This window comes from Phyllobates terribilis, unplaced genomic scaffold (assembly GCF_046119375.1).
Source record: "Phyllobates terribilis strain yellow unplaced genomic scaffold, ASM4611937v1 Scaffold_3__8_contigs__length_932513732, whole genome shotgun sequence".
Classification (NCBI taxonomy): Eukaryota; Metazoa; Chordata; class Amphibia; order Anura; family Dendrobatidae; genus Phyllobates; species Phyllobates terribilis.
In genome coordinates this window covers 537230731-537246722 of record NW_027362763.1, presented here as the reverse complement: position 1 = coordinate 537246722, position 15992 = coordinate 537230731, and the positions used below count along the sequence as shown (strand labels likewise).

At 40.3% G+C, this 15992-nt stretch overlaps 2 protein-coding genes across 2 annotated transcripts in view; both read right to left on the bottom strand.

Annotated features, from left to right (window-relative positions):
* The window catches only part of ECT2L (epithelial cell transforming 2 like), a 121883-nt gene extending 114179 nt beyond the window's left edge, over positions 1 to 7704 (bottom strand). The window contains exon 1 of the mRNA XM_073671336.1: positions 4674 to 7704. The gene's annotated coding sequence lies outside the window, so the exon portion shown is untranslated. The remainder of the gene's footprint in view (positions 1 to 4673) is intronic.
* Positions 7705 to 7833: 129 nt separating this feature from the next.
* CCDC28A (coiled-coil domain containing 28A) lies at positions 7834 to 15721 on the bottom strand. Its single transcript, XM_073671337.1, has 6 exons — positions 15598 to 15721; positions 14669 to 14855; positions 12917 to 13077; positions 10820 to 10974; positions 10525 to 10547; positions 7834 to 9179 (listed from the first exon to the last, which is right to left on the bottom strand). The coding sequence occupies exons 2-6, from the start codon at positions 14824 to 14826 to the stop codon at positions 9125 to 9127; spliced, it is 552 nt and encodes a 183-aa protein (XP_073527438.1). The 5' UTR covers positions 14827 to 14855; positions 15598 to 15721; the 3' UTR covers positions 7834 to 9124.
* Positions 15722 to 15992: the final 271 nt, after the last annotated feature.

The window sequence follows — 15992 nt, the reverse complement described above, 5'->3', positions numbered from 1 at the left end:
ATAAGTATTTGATACAATAAAAAAACAGAACTTAATATTTGCTACAGAAACCTTTGTTTGTAATTAACCCCTTGACCCCCGAGGGTGGTTTGCACGTTAATGACCAGGCCAATTTTTACAATTCTGACCACTGTCACTTTATGAGGTAATTACTCTGGAGCTTCAACGGATCCCCCTGATTCTGAGAGTGTTCTTTCCTGACATATTGTACTTCATGATAGTGGTGAAATTTATTCGATATCACTTGCGTTTATTTGTGAAAAAATCGGAAATTTGGCGAAAATGTTGAAAATTTTGCAATTTTCAAAATTGTAATTTTTATGCCCTTAAATCAGAGAGATATGTCGCACAAAATAGTTAATAAATAACATTTCCCACATGTCTACTTTACATCAGCACAATTTTGGAACCAAAATTTTTTTTTGTTAGGAAGCTATAAGGGTTAAAAGTTGACCAGCGATTTCTCATTTTTACAACAAAATTTACAAAACCATTTTTTTTAGAGACCACATCACATTTGACGTGACTTTGAGGGGCCTTTATGACAGAAAATACCCAAAAGTGACACCGTTCTAAAAACTGCACCCCTCAAAATGCTCAAAACCACATTTAAGAAGTTTATTAACCCTTCAGGTGCTTCACAGGAATTTTTGGAATGTGGAAGAAAAAAATGAACATTTAACTTTTTTCACAAAAATGTTACTTTAGACCCAATTTTTATTACTTTCGCAGGGGTAACAGGAAAAAATGGACCCCAAAATTTGTTGTGCAATTTCCCCTGAGCACGCAGATACCCCATATGTGAGGAAAAACCACTGTTTGGGCGCACGGCAAGGTTCGGAAGGGAAGGAGCGCCATTTCACTTTTTGAATGTAAAATTTGCTTGAATAATTAGTGGACGCCATGTTGCGTTTGGGGAGCCCCTGATGTGCCTAAACAGTGGAAACACCCCACAAGTGACCCCATTTTGGAAACTAGACCCCTTAGGGAACTTATCTGGATGTGTGGTGAGCACCTTGAACCCCCAGGTGCTTCACAGAAGTTTATAACATTGAACCGTAAAAATAAAATTTTCCCATTTTTTTCAACAAAAATGTTTTTCAGCCCCCAATTTTGCATTTTCATAAGGGTAACAGGAGAAATTGCACCATGCAATTTGTTGTGCAATTTCTCCTGAGTAAGCCGATACCCCATATGTGGAGGAAAACCACTGTTTGGGCGCACGGCAGGTTTCGGAAGGGAAGGAGTGCCATTTGACTTTTTGAATGTAAAATTTGCTTGAATAATTAGCGGACGCCATGTTGTGTTTGGGGAGTCCCTGATGCCTAAATAGTGGAAAATACCCTTTACTCCCCCCCAGTGACTCCATTTTGGAAACTACACCCCTCCAGGATTTTACAGTTATATGAAAAGTTTGGGCACCCCTATTAATCTTAAGCGTAATGTTTTATAAAAATTGGTGTTTTTGCAACAGCTATTTCAGTTTGATATATGTAATAACTGTTGGACACAGTAATGTTTCTGCCTTGAAATGAGGTTTATTGTACTAACAGAAAATGTGCAATCTGCATTCAAACTAAATTTGACAGGTGCATAAATATGGGCACCCTTATCATTTTCTTGTTTTAAATACTCCTACCTACTTTTTACTGACTTACTAAAGCACTTTTTTTGGTTTTGTAGTCTCATTGAGCTTTGAACTTCATAGCCAGGTGTATGCAATCATGAGAAAAGCTACTTAAAGTGGTCACTTGCAAGTTGTTCTCCTGTTTGAATCTCCTTTGAAGAGTGGTATCATGGGCTCCTTAAAACAACTGTCAAATGATCTGAAAACAAAGACTATTCAACATAGTTGTTCAGGGGAAGGATACAAAAAGCTGTTTCAGAGATTTAACCTGTCAGTTTCCACTGTGAGGAACATAGTAAGGAAATGGAAGAACACAGGGACAGTTCTTGTTAAGGCCAGAAGTGGCAGGCCAAGAAAAACATCAGAAAGGCAGAGAAGAAGAATGGTGAGATCAGTCAAGGACAATCCTCAGACCACCTCCAGAGAGCTGCAGCATCAACTTGCTGTAGATGGTGTCACTGTGCATCGGTCAACTATACAACGCACTTTGCACAAGGAGAAGCTGTATGGGAGAAGCCGTTTCTGCAAGCAAGCCACAAACAGAGTCGGCTGAGGTACGCAAAAGCACATTTGGAGAAGCCAATTTCTTTTTGGAAGAAGGTCCTGTGGACTGATGAAACCAAGATTTCGCTTGTGTGCGGGCAAAATCGCCAGGGTGTACTAATACGTATCAGGCCCATAAGGCCCAGGGCACAGATACGTATTAGTACGCCCTGGGCCAGAAAGGGGTTAAAGAGATCAGACGTTTCCTGTAGTTCTTGACCAAGTTTGCACACACTGCAGCAGGGATTTTGGAGTTCAAACAGGTGCAGGTAATACAGGTAATGAGTGCAGAGTAGGAGGGCTTCTTAGATAAAAACTAACAGGTCTGTGTGAGCCAGAATTCTTGCTGGTTGTTAGGTGATCAAATACTTATTTCATACAATAAAATGGACTCTAATTATGTAAAAATCATACAATGTGATTTTCTGTGTTTTTATTTTTAGATTCTGTCTCTGACAGGTGTAGTGTACCTATGATACAAATTACAGACCTCTCCATTCTTTGTAGGTGGGAAAACTTGCAACATCGGCAGTGTATCAAATACTTATTTTCCCCAATATAGATAGATAAATAAATAGAATAAATAGGATGTCCTGTAGCTATTTAACGTCACAAGCCTCCTACATATAATAAACTAGCACCCTTTAGTGCCTTTCATGTCGCACTAAAGGGTGTTTAGCCTTATTTAACCTAGTTTTACTAACCATTATATAAACCAGAGAGACCATAGGTATTTTCAAAACCCCAAGATAACATAATTAAAACACCATATGTTGACTAAAAGAGATAAATGCTTTATTTATGTATTTTTTAAGAAATAACACATAGGTATAAGTAACATGTGTAAAAAGACATAACATGGGCATGTGAAGCAGCAGGGGGTAGATAGAGACACAGCGGGTATCAAATTCACATTGGACCTATAATAGGTCACATAGTCCAACCCATACAATCCATTAGTCACAGACAATGTGTGCAGAAAAAGTTAAATAACATAGATCAAGTGACCTATAACAAGTCACAGCATAAACAACCATCAGAGGTTTTTTCAGCAACACATAAAAAGTACAAAACATCACATGGAAAGGGTTAAGTAAGACATACTTAGTGAAAGTAAAGAGGTGACCAGCAGTCCCAGGGGAGGCCCCGACACGTGTTTCCGTACTTCCTCAGGGGGCGTGGTGGGTGGAACGAGTGCGTCATCCGACATGTGACCGCAGGTCTGAGGACTTTCAGATTGGCATCGGCGTTCACCTGCTCATGCGCCGGCTATTTCATTCAGGTCGTGTCACTTAATTTCCGATCCCCCTCTACTTTCTATTGGTCTCGGGTGCTATTTAAACTCACATGCCCCCTATCTAGACACGCCTCCCGAAGAAGCTAGGTGAAACGTGCGCGTCGGGGCAGGAAGCAGGAGCCTCCACGGTGGCGCGTGTTACATAATACAGGTGAATATATTACCACTTTGGGTCTCCTTCTGTATTTTTATACAATATTGCAACAACTAGAGAGCAGCAGTTGATGTTGCTGGTGGTTAGTTTCAGTCTCTTTCAGAGTTACTATCCTAGGAAGTGCTACATCAGGTTAGATATAAGTGTTATGATACAATGCTGTGCTGGATTATTATGTGCTTTTGATGCGCTAAAGCACCTTGATCATTTTCTCTATTATATCACATACTGCTGTGTTTAACTCTGACATATGAGATAATAATTCAGCATGGGATACATTTTGACCGATTAATACCATACGCTGTCAGCCTGATTTTTTATTAGAGCTACTAGATCTGAAAGTATTATATTCTATACAGCTCATGATGGAATGGTATGTTGGATCATGTATGTGCTAACAATGCAATAAAGCACTGTAACTATTTCTGTCATTGCAGTATATGCTGCTAGTTGTGATTAACTTTGATATTTTAAACAATATCTTAGCATGCAATTTATTGTGGCTGATAATCAAAATATATTTTTTTGACCCTTGTTTTGTAATATTATTGACATATTCCTCATCACACCCTCTGTATACCAAAAAGGCTTCGTTTGAGCTTCCCTTTTTTGGTACTTTTTCCTTTTTAATTGTTTTCATGATGTTTGAAATAAAAGATTTATTTTAATATACCTCCTTTAGTTACTTCCATTTTTTACTTGGTGATTACCACTCACTATGTAAAACTTTGTGTATAATTGATATTGGGAGTACAATTTATTTTTTGATATGTCTATGGACCCCTTATGGTAAATTTATTCCTTTATCATATGTATATTGCACAAAATTGTTTACTTGTCTTTGTTACAAAATGCATCACCTAATATCATATAAAAATCAGTGCAAAAAACTATAGACCAAACCTACATTTGTTACAATACAAGAGTATACACTTCACCACAGTATTCGGTATATACTACGCACAATATATTAATTCAGCCATCTAATACAAGTGTATCCAACACAAGTGAACTTTGCCCAACTTATTAAAGCTGTAAGAACAGGACCTTACCTGTTGGAGATCGTCCGTCTACTAGAAGGGGTGGAACTGCATTGTGTTGCCTTGGGGACTTACAGACGCTCCCTGCCTCAGATCTGACAGTATGAAATATCTTATAGTTGGCTGGGTGATCAGAAGAGCAATTATTTGCACACAGATGAAGAGATAAGAGCTTCAAAGAATACCAAGACAACTTTTCTAATATTCTTTATATTCTTCACAACATGATTGATTCCTCTTTTGTACATCCAGCTTTAATTTGTATTATTCTACAACGAAAAATGACACAAACAATGCGGACATTTTAATTAACATTTTTGAAACACTGGGCCAATGGATTTACAGTACATATAAGATTTTAGCAATGCTAAAAACACATTCACACATTGACCTTGATTCATAAAGATTGACACTTGTATGGCAGTCCTGATGAAGGGCAAATTCATTAGGAGGCTTGTAGGCAGGGCTGTGGAGTCGGTAAGCCAAATCTCCGACTCCTCAATTTCCACGAAACCGACTCCAACTCCCTCATACATGGCTCATGTTTAAGTGATAATGTTACTGTAGCACAGATTCATCTCAGCTAAAAGTCTAGACCCTTAGATCAGGAATAGGACAGACATTTATAGGACATTTCAGAACTTTCCCAAATTCTTCTGAAAAAATATTCCCCACAAACTGCATTGAATTACTGTACCCAATTTATTATATATTTTAGGAGTCGGAGTTGGTCCATTTTATACAGACTCCACAGCCCTGGTTGTAGGGAGTGGATTTCACTTCTGTTGTAATTTACATCACTTCTTTGGTGTAAATTATGATGGATTTTTCGGTTATGCTTCTCACAGTTAAGCTTAGCCTACTTTTTAAAAAAGCTGGCACAGCTAACCAAAAGTGTTGTAAACCTCCAAAAGTCGGTAATTGTTTGCACAGGCTGCACAAAGATTGTGTGCGTCATTTCAAGCAGTTTTATGCCAGAAAATTGGTGAAAACTGCATGATGAATCATGGGGAAAAAAAAACCATTTGGATTTTAAGATATGCAGTTTTTTAATTTTTTCCAGTTCATTTTCCATAATGTTTTTTACAGTTTAAGCTGCCTAGAAGTAAAGCATAGAACATGTTCTTTTCATCTCCACCCTTCCACCGTAATGGGCAGCTCTGGATTTGCAGAAGTTTTAAAATAATTACACAGGTCTACAAAAAAAATTTTTTCCCAGGTGCTAAGGTTTTTTTGAATGGAGTCGGGATATTTTGAGGTTGCTAAATTAAAAAATCCCATCGCTTTTGCTGAATTGGTTCTAGTTTTTGAGATAATTCATCCATGAAAATAAATGCATTCCCCCAATGCGACTTGTGTGTGATAACAAATGCAATAGCTTTTGGTCTTATGGTCTGTCTTTTGACTCTTTACCAGTGTATTAGATAAGGAAATAACCCATATAATTATTTTTTTATTTCAATTAGTAGGCTTACAATGCTATAAAAGTGACTTTTTGAAGCCAGAATTCTACTGTAATTAATTATCTCAGAAACTAGAGCAAATCTGGCAAAACAGAAGTCATATACTTCATCAGCACCAGAAACTTAATCTGTTCACACATCGTTGGCACCAAAATCACTGTATTCCAGTGTTATATGAGAAGGTGCACTAAACTGTTGTAGCGAGTGCCTGTGATTGGTTTGAACATTTATACTGACAGACTCATTCATTCCTTATGTATATATTCCATGTTAAAATTTGGCCCCCTACTGTTGATTGTCGAGGCTGTTATTAAATCTGTGAACGAGGAAGCAGGGAACATGATTATTTTTACCAATGTATTACCTAATCCCTGGGATTGTGTGCACCTACTTATTAGAAAACTGGCTCTACATTGTTTAGCGCTTAGAGATTAGGCCATTCTCGAAATCCTTTTATTACAAGAGCCTACTTTATGCAATCATTGAGCAGTCCTAAACAGATCTGCTATATAAATAATTGTACAATCTAAGGTGTAAACACAAGTAAATGAAGAGAAGGTCAATGTCGATACACTCTACTTTTTTTTACATGAAGGTGGTTCAGGTAACAGTACATGGCTGTATAAAACCCTGTCGACAAGTCAATTTAAAAAAAGAACAAAAAAGTTCCAGATGGCTGGGTAGAAAAGGTGACATAATGGCAGTTTCTTCAGCACTCACCTGTGCGCACACATTGATGCAGCAGCCAGGCATATGCTGTATGTACTTGCCTGCCAGCAGAAGGTACAAGGGGCCTAGCATGGGTGGGAAGTAAGCACAGGCAGGCAATGGAATAGGGGGGGATGGTGTGGAGAACCACTGCTGCCGTTTCTACTGAGAAGAAACAAGGGTGCAAGCAGACCCTATTGACAACTACATGGAGAAATCGTAAAGAAATGATAACGGTATATTTCTGCTATTTACTTGCTTAAACCTGTCATGTCCCCACTCGCGATTAACCTGCAGATATGGGGTTAATCTGCAGGTTAATAGCAATCTAAAACTATAGCTAAACTGAAAGCACCGCTACCTGGAGGAAATAAGGTTTAGTCCTATATAAAAATAAAGATTATTATTATTCCTCCCGACAGCCTCTGGCTTTCAGTCATAGCGGCATGCTGGAGCGGCTACGTTCACCGCTCAGTACAGAATGAGCAGTATGCAGTCAGTGGCGGCTGTAAGCACAGCCTAGCATACTGACTGACAGCCGGCACTGCACCGATACGCAGCTGAGCCGACTGTCAGCCAACATGCCAGGGCGGGCTTACAGCCGCCACTGACTGTACATGGTGATTGAAGCCCCGCTGGCATTCTTCTATTGCTGAAACCTGGAGGCTGACACGAGGAATAAAGTTAATTTCCCTCCGGTATCCGTAATTTCAGGGCGGCAGCTGCACAGTTTTGGAACGTTATTACCCAGCAGATTGACCTCATATCTGCACATTAATAGCGTTTGGTGACATGACAGGTTCCCTTTAAAGCACAATCTTTATTTTCTGGAGCTGTAGCATCCATTGTTAGCCTTAATTAAATCAACTCATGTGGAAAAGTTACCAAAAGCCAATCAAACTAAAAAATAATGTATTACTTATAGAATAATGATGTATTGTTTAGATCCAATAGTGTTATTTTACAATAAAATAAAGCTATGAAATAAATAATAACAAGAGAAAGCTGTAAATTGTGTTTATTTGGCCAATGCAATCACAAAAACGAGCAATGTCATAATATGCTAGAATGCTGGTATTACCATCTCTCAGTTTAAAGGCAAATTCCTGCCAAAAAATCATTTGTTTGGACTCCCTAGTGCTACCCTTCTTTGTCTTACAGAGCCCCTAAGGCTTTCATAGTTGACAGCCAAATGCTAAACAACTATTGGCACGTCTGTACATTTGTGTGTTTTCCATATGTAGAAATGAAAAAGACACTGCCAGACATCTTGGCGGTGGCTTATCTGCCCTGAAAAGAGGGATAGCTCTAAAGCTGGCTGTACACATGAGATAGCTGTCGGCAGAACGCTTGTTTCACAAGTAGCAATCTCTTCTGACTACCCCATGCACATGAGTGCTCGACTGAGCATTGGTTTTCATTGGGAAGAGAGGAGACGGGCATTGCCAGCCACTTCCGGCAGCAGCTTATCTCCAATGAAATAAAAAAGGATCAGGTATTTATTTAGAAACTGCCCCATCCTTATGTCCCAACACCACCCATCAGGGAAATGGGTTTTATATGTAACCTCTGGTTACCGGAAGCAACCAATTTCCAGGCTATAGGCTATGAGCAGACTCCGTCCAGCACTGCCATCTGCAGGGAAAACAAGGGTAGTTGGGACACCCAATACCAATGCAAACTTTTCTGGCTTTGGCTGGAAACTGACTAAATACCAAAAGGAAACAAACCTCCAATAAATCAGCGCTGCAAACACTCAAGTAAGAACCATATACTATTCTGCTTGTATTTATACACTATATACACAGTGGAGGTGTAGCAGCGCCACCCATGCTATCTTCCTCTTACTATACACAGTAGCATTTGATTGTCAGCATGTACACAACATGGATACATAGGCTGGGCAAGCCATTCTCAAAGAGACAGAATGGTTCAGGAATACTCATTAAATAACAGTATCAAGTTTATCAAACACTTCACATATTTGGACCAATGATACAGTAGATTTCTGTGCAGTAGCTATTCTGTACACGCTACATCATCGCAAAAGGAATGAATTTAACTGAATATTTGGGTGGTCAAAATGCACGGCCCCTAAAAACCTGAATTTCACGAATCAGGAGTGAAACTGCTTATACTCAATTATGTATTTCACTCGTGTGAAAACATGAGGTATGGAAGATATGAATGGATCATTTCACAAAGCAGCTTTACTAACAAATGGAAACACTGTGCAGAATACTGATAGTACATGATATATGGTGGTCAATAAGCATGTGAGATCGCATGTCTTCAGCTAGCTGTGGTTTTTGGGATATCTTGGACATCTGCCAGGTGAAGCTTTTGTCTGAATTGAGAAGTTAAGGGTAGACAAGATAACGAAAATTTACTTTTAAAGTCCACATCACTGACAATTGGTTGAACACAGGAACAGGGAACATTGCCAACCTACTATATACAATGGTCCACAGACGAGCAAGGTGTTCTCTATTGCTAGGACACTTCACCATTCAGGTGAAGTGCAACATTTGCTTCTATTTTCCCACAGAGCTCGATTGTCCTGAGACACTGGCATCCAGCTAGAACGGAAACATTTGGAGGATTATTGGCTACTGTCTGCTACTTATTGTCTCCTCAGCAATGACAATAGTATGAGGTATCCTCGATTATGTCGACTGGTTAAAATCAGTTGACAAGCAGGGTACTCCTCACAAGACTCCTCTCAAAAGGTCCTTTTTCGCAGGAGGACAAACATAGAATGCTGCCCTCAAAAACTATTGTTTTAGAAATTATTCTGTACAGCTTTTCACATCCTCTAGTTTAGGACTTCACCTAAATTCTACAGAAATGCACTGTAATATAACAAGAGCCTCATCTGCCCGTTTTTGGTTGAACTATAAGGGTATGTGCACCTGCTGGGATTTTCAAGAGGAAGATGCTTTATGAAACACCAGTGTATTTTTTTTCTAAAGTGTCTTTTTTAGCTTTCTTTTTCCGTCTCCTGTGCTCGTCTTTGACCGCCGTTGTTGTTTTTTCTTGAGCATTTTTGTGGTGTCTTTTTTTTACTGGACTTTTCCAGTCATTTTTTTAAACTCCATTCAACAATAAAAGGAAAAAAACAAAACAAAAAACAACAAGTAGAAAAAAAAATGCTATCGGTATTACAAGCAAAACACACAAAAAGACGCCTAGGTGTCGAGTGACTTCTATTATAAAGAATAGAGCGTTTTTAGAGCAGATAATGCCCGTAGAACCCTCTGCTCACTTCTTTTAACCGCTTGACAGCTGTGGAAGCCTGAAGCAGCTACAAGACAATCAAAAGCCTGAACATATGAACAGCACGTCGTTTTACATAGGAATGCACATGTTCATTCATTTCAGCTTTTAGTAAGTGCTTTATTTCAGGCAGTTTTCTGCCAGAATAAGACGTTGTGTGCACATACACTACGAGGCCCGGGCAGGTAAGGGTGCGTATTCTTGAAATATATATGATACTATATATATGATATATATACACTAGTCACTGTCTATGTGTGTGTTTAGATGTAGTTTGTGAGAGAAAACACTGAGCCAAATGGGAGTTTGGCCGACAATCTAATGTGCATGTTGTGCTTTATAGTTATTACATGTATAGGCACACATACATACACACACAATAGGAAGGTTAAGAAACGTTGAAATAAAAAGGATACATAGAGGAATTCAGCTCTTCTAGCTGCAAACAAAAAGGAAAAACCTCGTTAACAAAATAGGTCATTCAACAGATTCATTATACAAGCACAGAAGCCAAATGTTGGCTAACCATTCGGAGATAAACGTAGCTCCCAGTGTTTCCTACAGGTAACGCCTGGGCATGGCTTTCTTACCACACATACACAAGGACATAAGTAACAGTTGCGCTAAGATATAAACTACACTTTGATAAGACTGTATCAATATTATAGTCTATGTTCTTTTGATCTAAGCATACTGTCTAGTCACACATACATCAGAGAGAAGTCTGTCCAGATTGGAATCCCTGGCCATCTTGCGTTTGTCTTCTGTCATTTCCTCCAGTTCACCGTACAAATCTAAGTGCAGACGCGCCAGCTTTTCCTGCAATCCGCGCACATGTTCCATCTGTTCTATCGAGCATTCATTACCTGCAAGAACAATGCACATGCTTTGAGTGATTGTATATACTGGGACATAAAGGGGTTTTCTGGGCTGAACAAATATTTCTGTAGTCACTGTATGTGACTGCAGATTGTCGAATCCTGACAGTCTGCTATTTGCACACTATCAGGAATCCACTTTGTTGCCTGATTGGATGGTTGTCACTTGACTGCATGTATGTCATTGGTATACTTATAGTCTTGTGCTGACTAGAGTCTCATCCGCTTCTCTCAATAGTAGTACATTGAGAGAGGCAGTAACAGTTGCTAGTCGGCGTATGAGCTTAAGTAAGCAATGTACATAGTTGCAGTCAAATGACGACCCTACGAGTAGGCAACCGAGCGGAATCCAAACGTTGATTGCAGAAATGTAGCTGAAGCTTGGAAACCCCTTAAGAGATTATGCTGCAGCCCACTCCAAACAGTGAGAATGGCAAATAGAAGAAGCTGCCCGATACATATACTATAGTAATAGCAAACAATGCAAAGTACCTGGCAAATATAACACTCCATGTGTCACTTGCAGATTAAAAAAAAACAGGCTCTACTATTCTTAAGAGAAGATGAAAATAGATTGTCCTCAGTAATTGATACATTCTAATGACTATCTGAAAGGCTGATAAGACATAAGCTTTTGAGACTACTCAGATCTCTACATCAGGAATAAACTATCAGAAGAGTCACATATACAATATATGCAATATGTGACTCTTCGGAGACCTGAGCAGTTTAAAAAGTTTGCTATTTGTTACCATCTTTTTAGTTAGTTATTAAAAGGTATCAACCACTGAGGACTCTCAATTTTGACTATTTCTATCTACTTGCTAACACGGTACAAAGATATATGTTTCCTGTTAGAACAGAATTGGTGATATTTTGGAAATAGCCAAACAATTGTACAGGGAGTTCCAGACTTACGTACGACCCCTATTTACGAACATTGGATGTTACTAAAAAACCCGAAACCTAATATACTCACCTCACCGCTGAGTTCTCCAGCCGTCGTCCATTACTCTTCTTTCTGCTGTTGCACACTGCATCTCACTGCATATCAAAGGGTCACATCATCATCGCAACTTTATGACAGGCAGTAACCTTCAAGGCCTGGACACAGCTACACGGCCTGGCTGAAGAGGAAAGGAGATGCGGCACGCCGGCTGACGGAAAGAACGATGGAGGGCAGCGAGCTGGGAGGTGGCCAGAGAGGTCACCGATGAGCATTAGCTTTTTGCTTTTTCCTCGGACCTGCTCCAACTTACATACATACCCAGGTTACAAACAAACCTACAGCACGTATCTAGTTTGTAATCTGTGGACTGTTTGTATACCACTTTCTCCAGCAGTCCCTTACACAATGAATGGAGCAGACAGCAAGCATGCGCTCCTCTACTCCATTCAGGATGGGGCTCTGCAGAGCCTGGTTCCACAGCCCAGTTCTGGATATCACTTGCAGGGGTCAAACCCTCAGTAAGTTATCCTCTGTCCTATATATAACTTTGTATCTTGGGAATAACCTTTTAAATCTTACGCTATTGATGTAGTGCTCAAATGAAGTGATAATTTCATTCTTTGGATCAGCACAATTATGATGATACCAAACTCATATAGTTTTAATTTTGTTCAAAAAATACACCAATGAAGAAATTTGTTTCTTTGCCATATTCTGAGGTTGTACATTTTTCTGCTAATAGAAATGTATGAAGGCTTATTTTTTTGTGTGACAAACTGTAGTTTTCATTAATACATACAACTTTTTGATCACTTTTTATTACATGATTTAGGGAGGTGAAAAGTACAAAACCACAATAATTTTGGATTCTTTTTTCCTACTTTGGCTTGTACTAAGTGATAAATTTCAGGAATACTGAGTCTATATATAAACAATCATTTCTATCTCTGTAATCACTACTGTAATGCTGGAAATACTTACCAAAGGCTTGAAGTTTGCCTGAGTGGAAGTCATTCAACAGACTCAGAAGGCCCTTCTCCATCTCCTGAACATCAGAAACATCTGTAAGGAAAGAGTGCTGAATAGGAGCAGAAGCAGCGCCTTTACTTTCTCCCTGAGGTTTTGATTTCTCCTTAATGGCTCTAAAAAAAAAATGGAAAAAATTAAATATAAAACAGTTCAGACCAAAAACGGAGAAGTGAGAGACAAAGTCAAAGATTTCTATGCGGCTTTTTTTCAATTTCAGTAAATCAAGTTTATCCACTGTATACCAAAAAATGTTTTCCAAAACTTCTGCTTGTAAACATTAAATGGGATCCTTTACGGTCACCATAAAGAGGATAAAAACCTGTCCTGGTTATGGGACGGTCACTGGCTGGTTACAGCCCTGATATCAGAGGTTTTCACATGAATAGAAGACATTCTCACAACGTCTTAAGAAAAGGTAAACAGCAGATGCAAATAGATGCAATGTATATGATAAAAAAAACTGATATTCTTGTGTTAAAATGTATCCGATCGCATCAGATTTACAATAGATCAGTATTTTTGTTTACAATATAAAAACGTGAGGCTGTTAAAAATGACAAAAACCGGGGTGTGAACCAGGCCTTATAAGAGTTCAGGAGATGTAAGGTTAGCAGACCAGAGCCATCAGAAAAGTTCACTAATGGATTTGTCCTCTATCTCCTCCTTCTGCCAGCTATGATACTTAGGGCACTTTAACACTTCAGTGTGTCCGGTATGTATGGTGACAATTTCCACACGTACTGGAGACACTGACACACGCAGACCCATTCAAATCTATGGGTCTGCGCACATGTCATTGTGTTTCCACGGACCGTGTGTCCATGTGATTCACACGTAGACATGTCCGTTTTTGGCCGGCAGCACTGATCACATGAACCCATTCAAGTCAATGGGTCCGTGTAAACACGTTCCACACACGGATGCCATCCGTATGACATGTACCAGCACTTGGGAATCAGCAGTGCAGTTAGTGCTGTTCCCAATCGCCGGGTGCTGAATGCTGCCCTCATCATGGTTCCGGCCAGTGCTGCGGTCAGCCTCAGCATGGTATAATGATGAGAGTTGTAGTGTCTCCTCCTGGTGTCTCCACCTGTTTAAATAAGAATAAAATAAAAAAATCTTTGTACTCACCTGTCCTAAGTGTCACCCACTGTAATCCACCTGACCGCTCAGCAGAGGAGCCGGGAAAAATGACCGCTGCAGCAAGCTGTGCTCAGTGAGTGACAGGACTCCGCTCGCTCAGTGCAACTCCAGGGCTCGTTTGCTGCAGGAGTCATTCTCCCCGGCTCCTCTGCTGAGCGGTCGCATGGATTACAGCGGGGAACACTTAGGACATGTGAGTATATGGATTTTTTTTTTTATTCTGCTCCCGGAGACACCGGGAGCAAAATACTACTACTCTCATAATGTTCCCCTGCTGGTGCTGATGTGCATGGGAACAGCGCTAACTGTAACGCGGATTCCCAGGTGCCGGTACATGTGCTCCTGATGCGGCACATGGCTGACACACAGGTGCACACGGACATCTCCGGTACAGTTTTTTTCAGTATCAGAAATATCCGGACGTGTGAAACCGGCCTTACGGTCTCTAGAAGACACACTAGCTCAGCACGGTGTGTTGTTTCAGAATGTGTCTGAGGTTGGCCTCATTATTCAGCACAGTTACAGCGTGATCTTCTCTACCAGCACATAACTCACAATCACCTTTTCAGCTTTGGTTTTTGCCCGGCTGGTTGTGGTGCCACATTTGAGAAGCCAGTGCTCCTGCTGAGCGGCACAGAGTTTTTCTTAGAATTGACTAGAGGTGGAGGGTGACTAGTGGAGGACTTGGGACTCCTCCTTTTCATCTTCCTCTCATCCATTGAGACAAAGCTTCCTTCCTATCTTCCTGCTGGAATGAAGAAAAAGGGTGTTAAAATGCCTCATATTTAATCACAAATAGTACAAAAACTAAGCTTTACCTCTTCCAAATGGAATTAACTTTGAGCTACAGTGCCACTTTGACGTCTCACTTTCACTACCCATAATGCAATGCAACAACCCGCCATTGATTTCTGTTGTTGTGTTCTACATGTTGAGGAGTGTATATCTGCAGTGCAACCAAGTATTAAGAGGAATTTACCACCAGGTTTTTGCTCCCTAAACTGAGAGCAGCATAAGGTAGAGACAGAGACCCTGATTCCAGCTATGTGACACTGACTGGGCTGCTTGCTGTAGTTTTGATATATTCACTGTATTATCAGCAGAGGACTAGTATTCCTGCTGCCATGTAATCCCCCATACACATGAGCTCTGTATAACACACTCCTACATTACGCTGCTCTCAGATGGGGGAGCAAATACCTGCTGACATACTCCTCTTTATGTAACACTCCATGGTTCTCCAGTATTCCCCCTATTAACTATGTAGACGACTGGTGTACAAGAGCTGAGAATCATTTACACATACAATAACTCTTCCTTATAGATTCCAAAACTTCACCATTGTGCTTATATATAGTGTGGGACTACAAGTCCCAGAATGCTATGGCAGTGAGACTTCTCATGACGTAGTTAGGTCAGAAGAAGCAGGATACAGTGTATACCCGCAGCAGACATTCACCACACAGCCAGCAGAAGCCATAGAAACTCACCATTCAGTCGTTCTCAGACCTAGACATTACAGTGTGCTGTCTGCTGAACACCCCGGATATAGGGAAACAACGGCTCGGAAACAAAGGTTCCTAGCGAGACGGGTTATCGGGCTGGGGAAAAGACAGCTTCTGCTGACACCTAGTGGACAGAGCAGGAACTGCTTCAGCACTGAGAAAACAGTGCAGCCAGCAAGAAAGTGTCTTATGTCCACGCGGAGCACGAGCTGCTCACCCCCATTATACAGAAGGCAGCACACCCCCATTATACAGAAGGCTGCACACCCCCATTATACAGAAGGCTGCACACCCCCATTATACAGAAGGCAGCACACCCCCATTATACAGAAGGCAGCACACCCCCATTATACAGAAGGCAGCACACCCCCATTGTACAG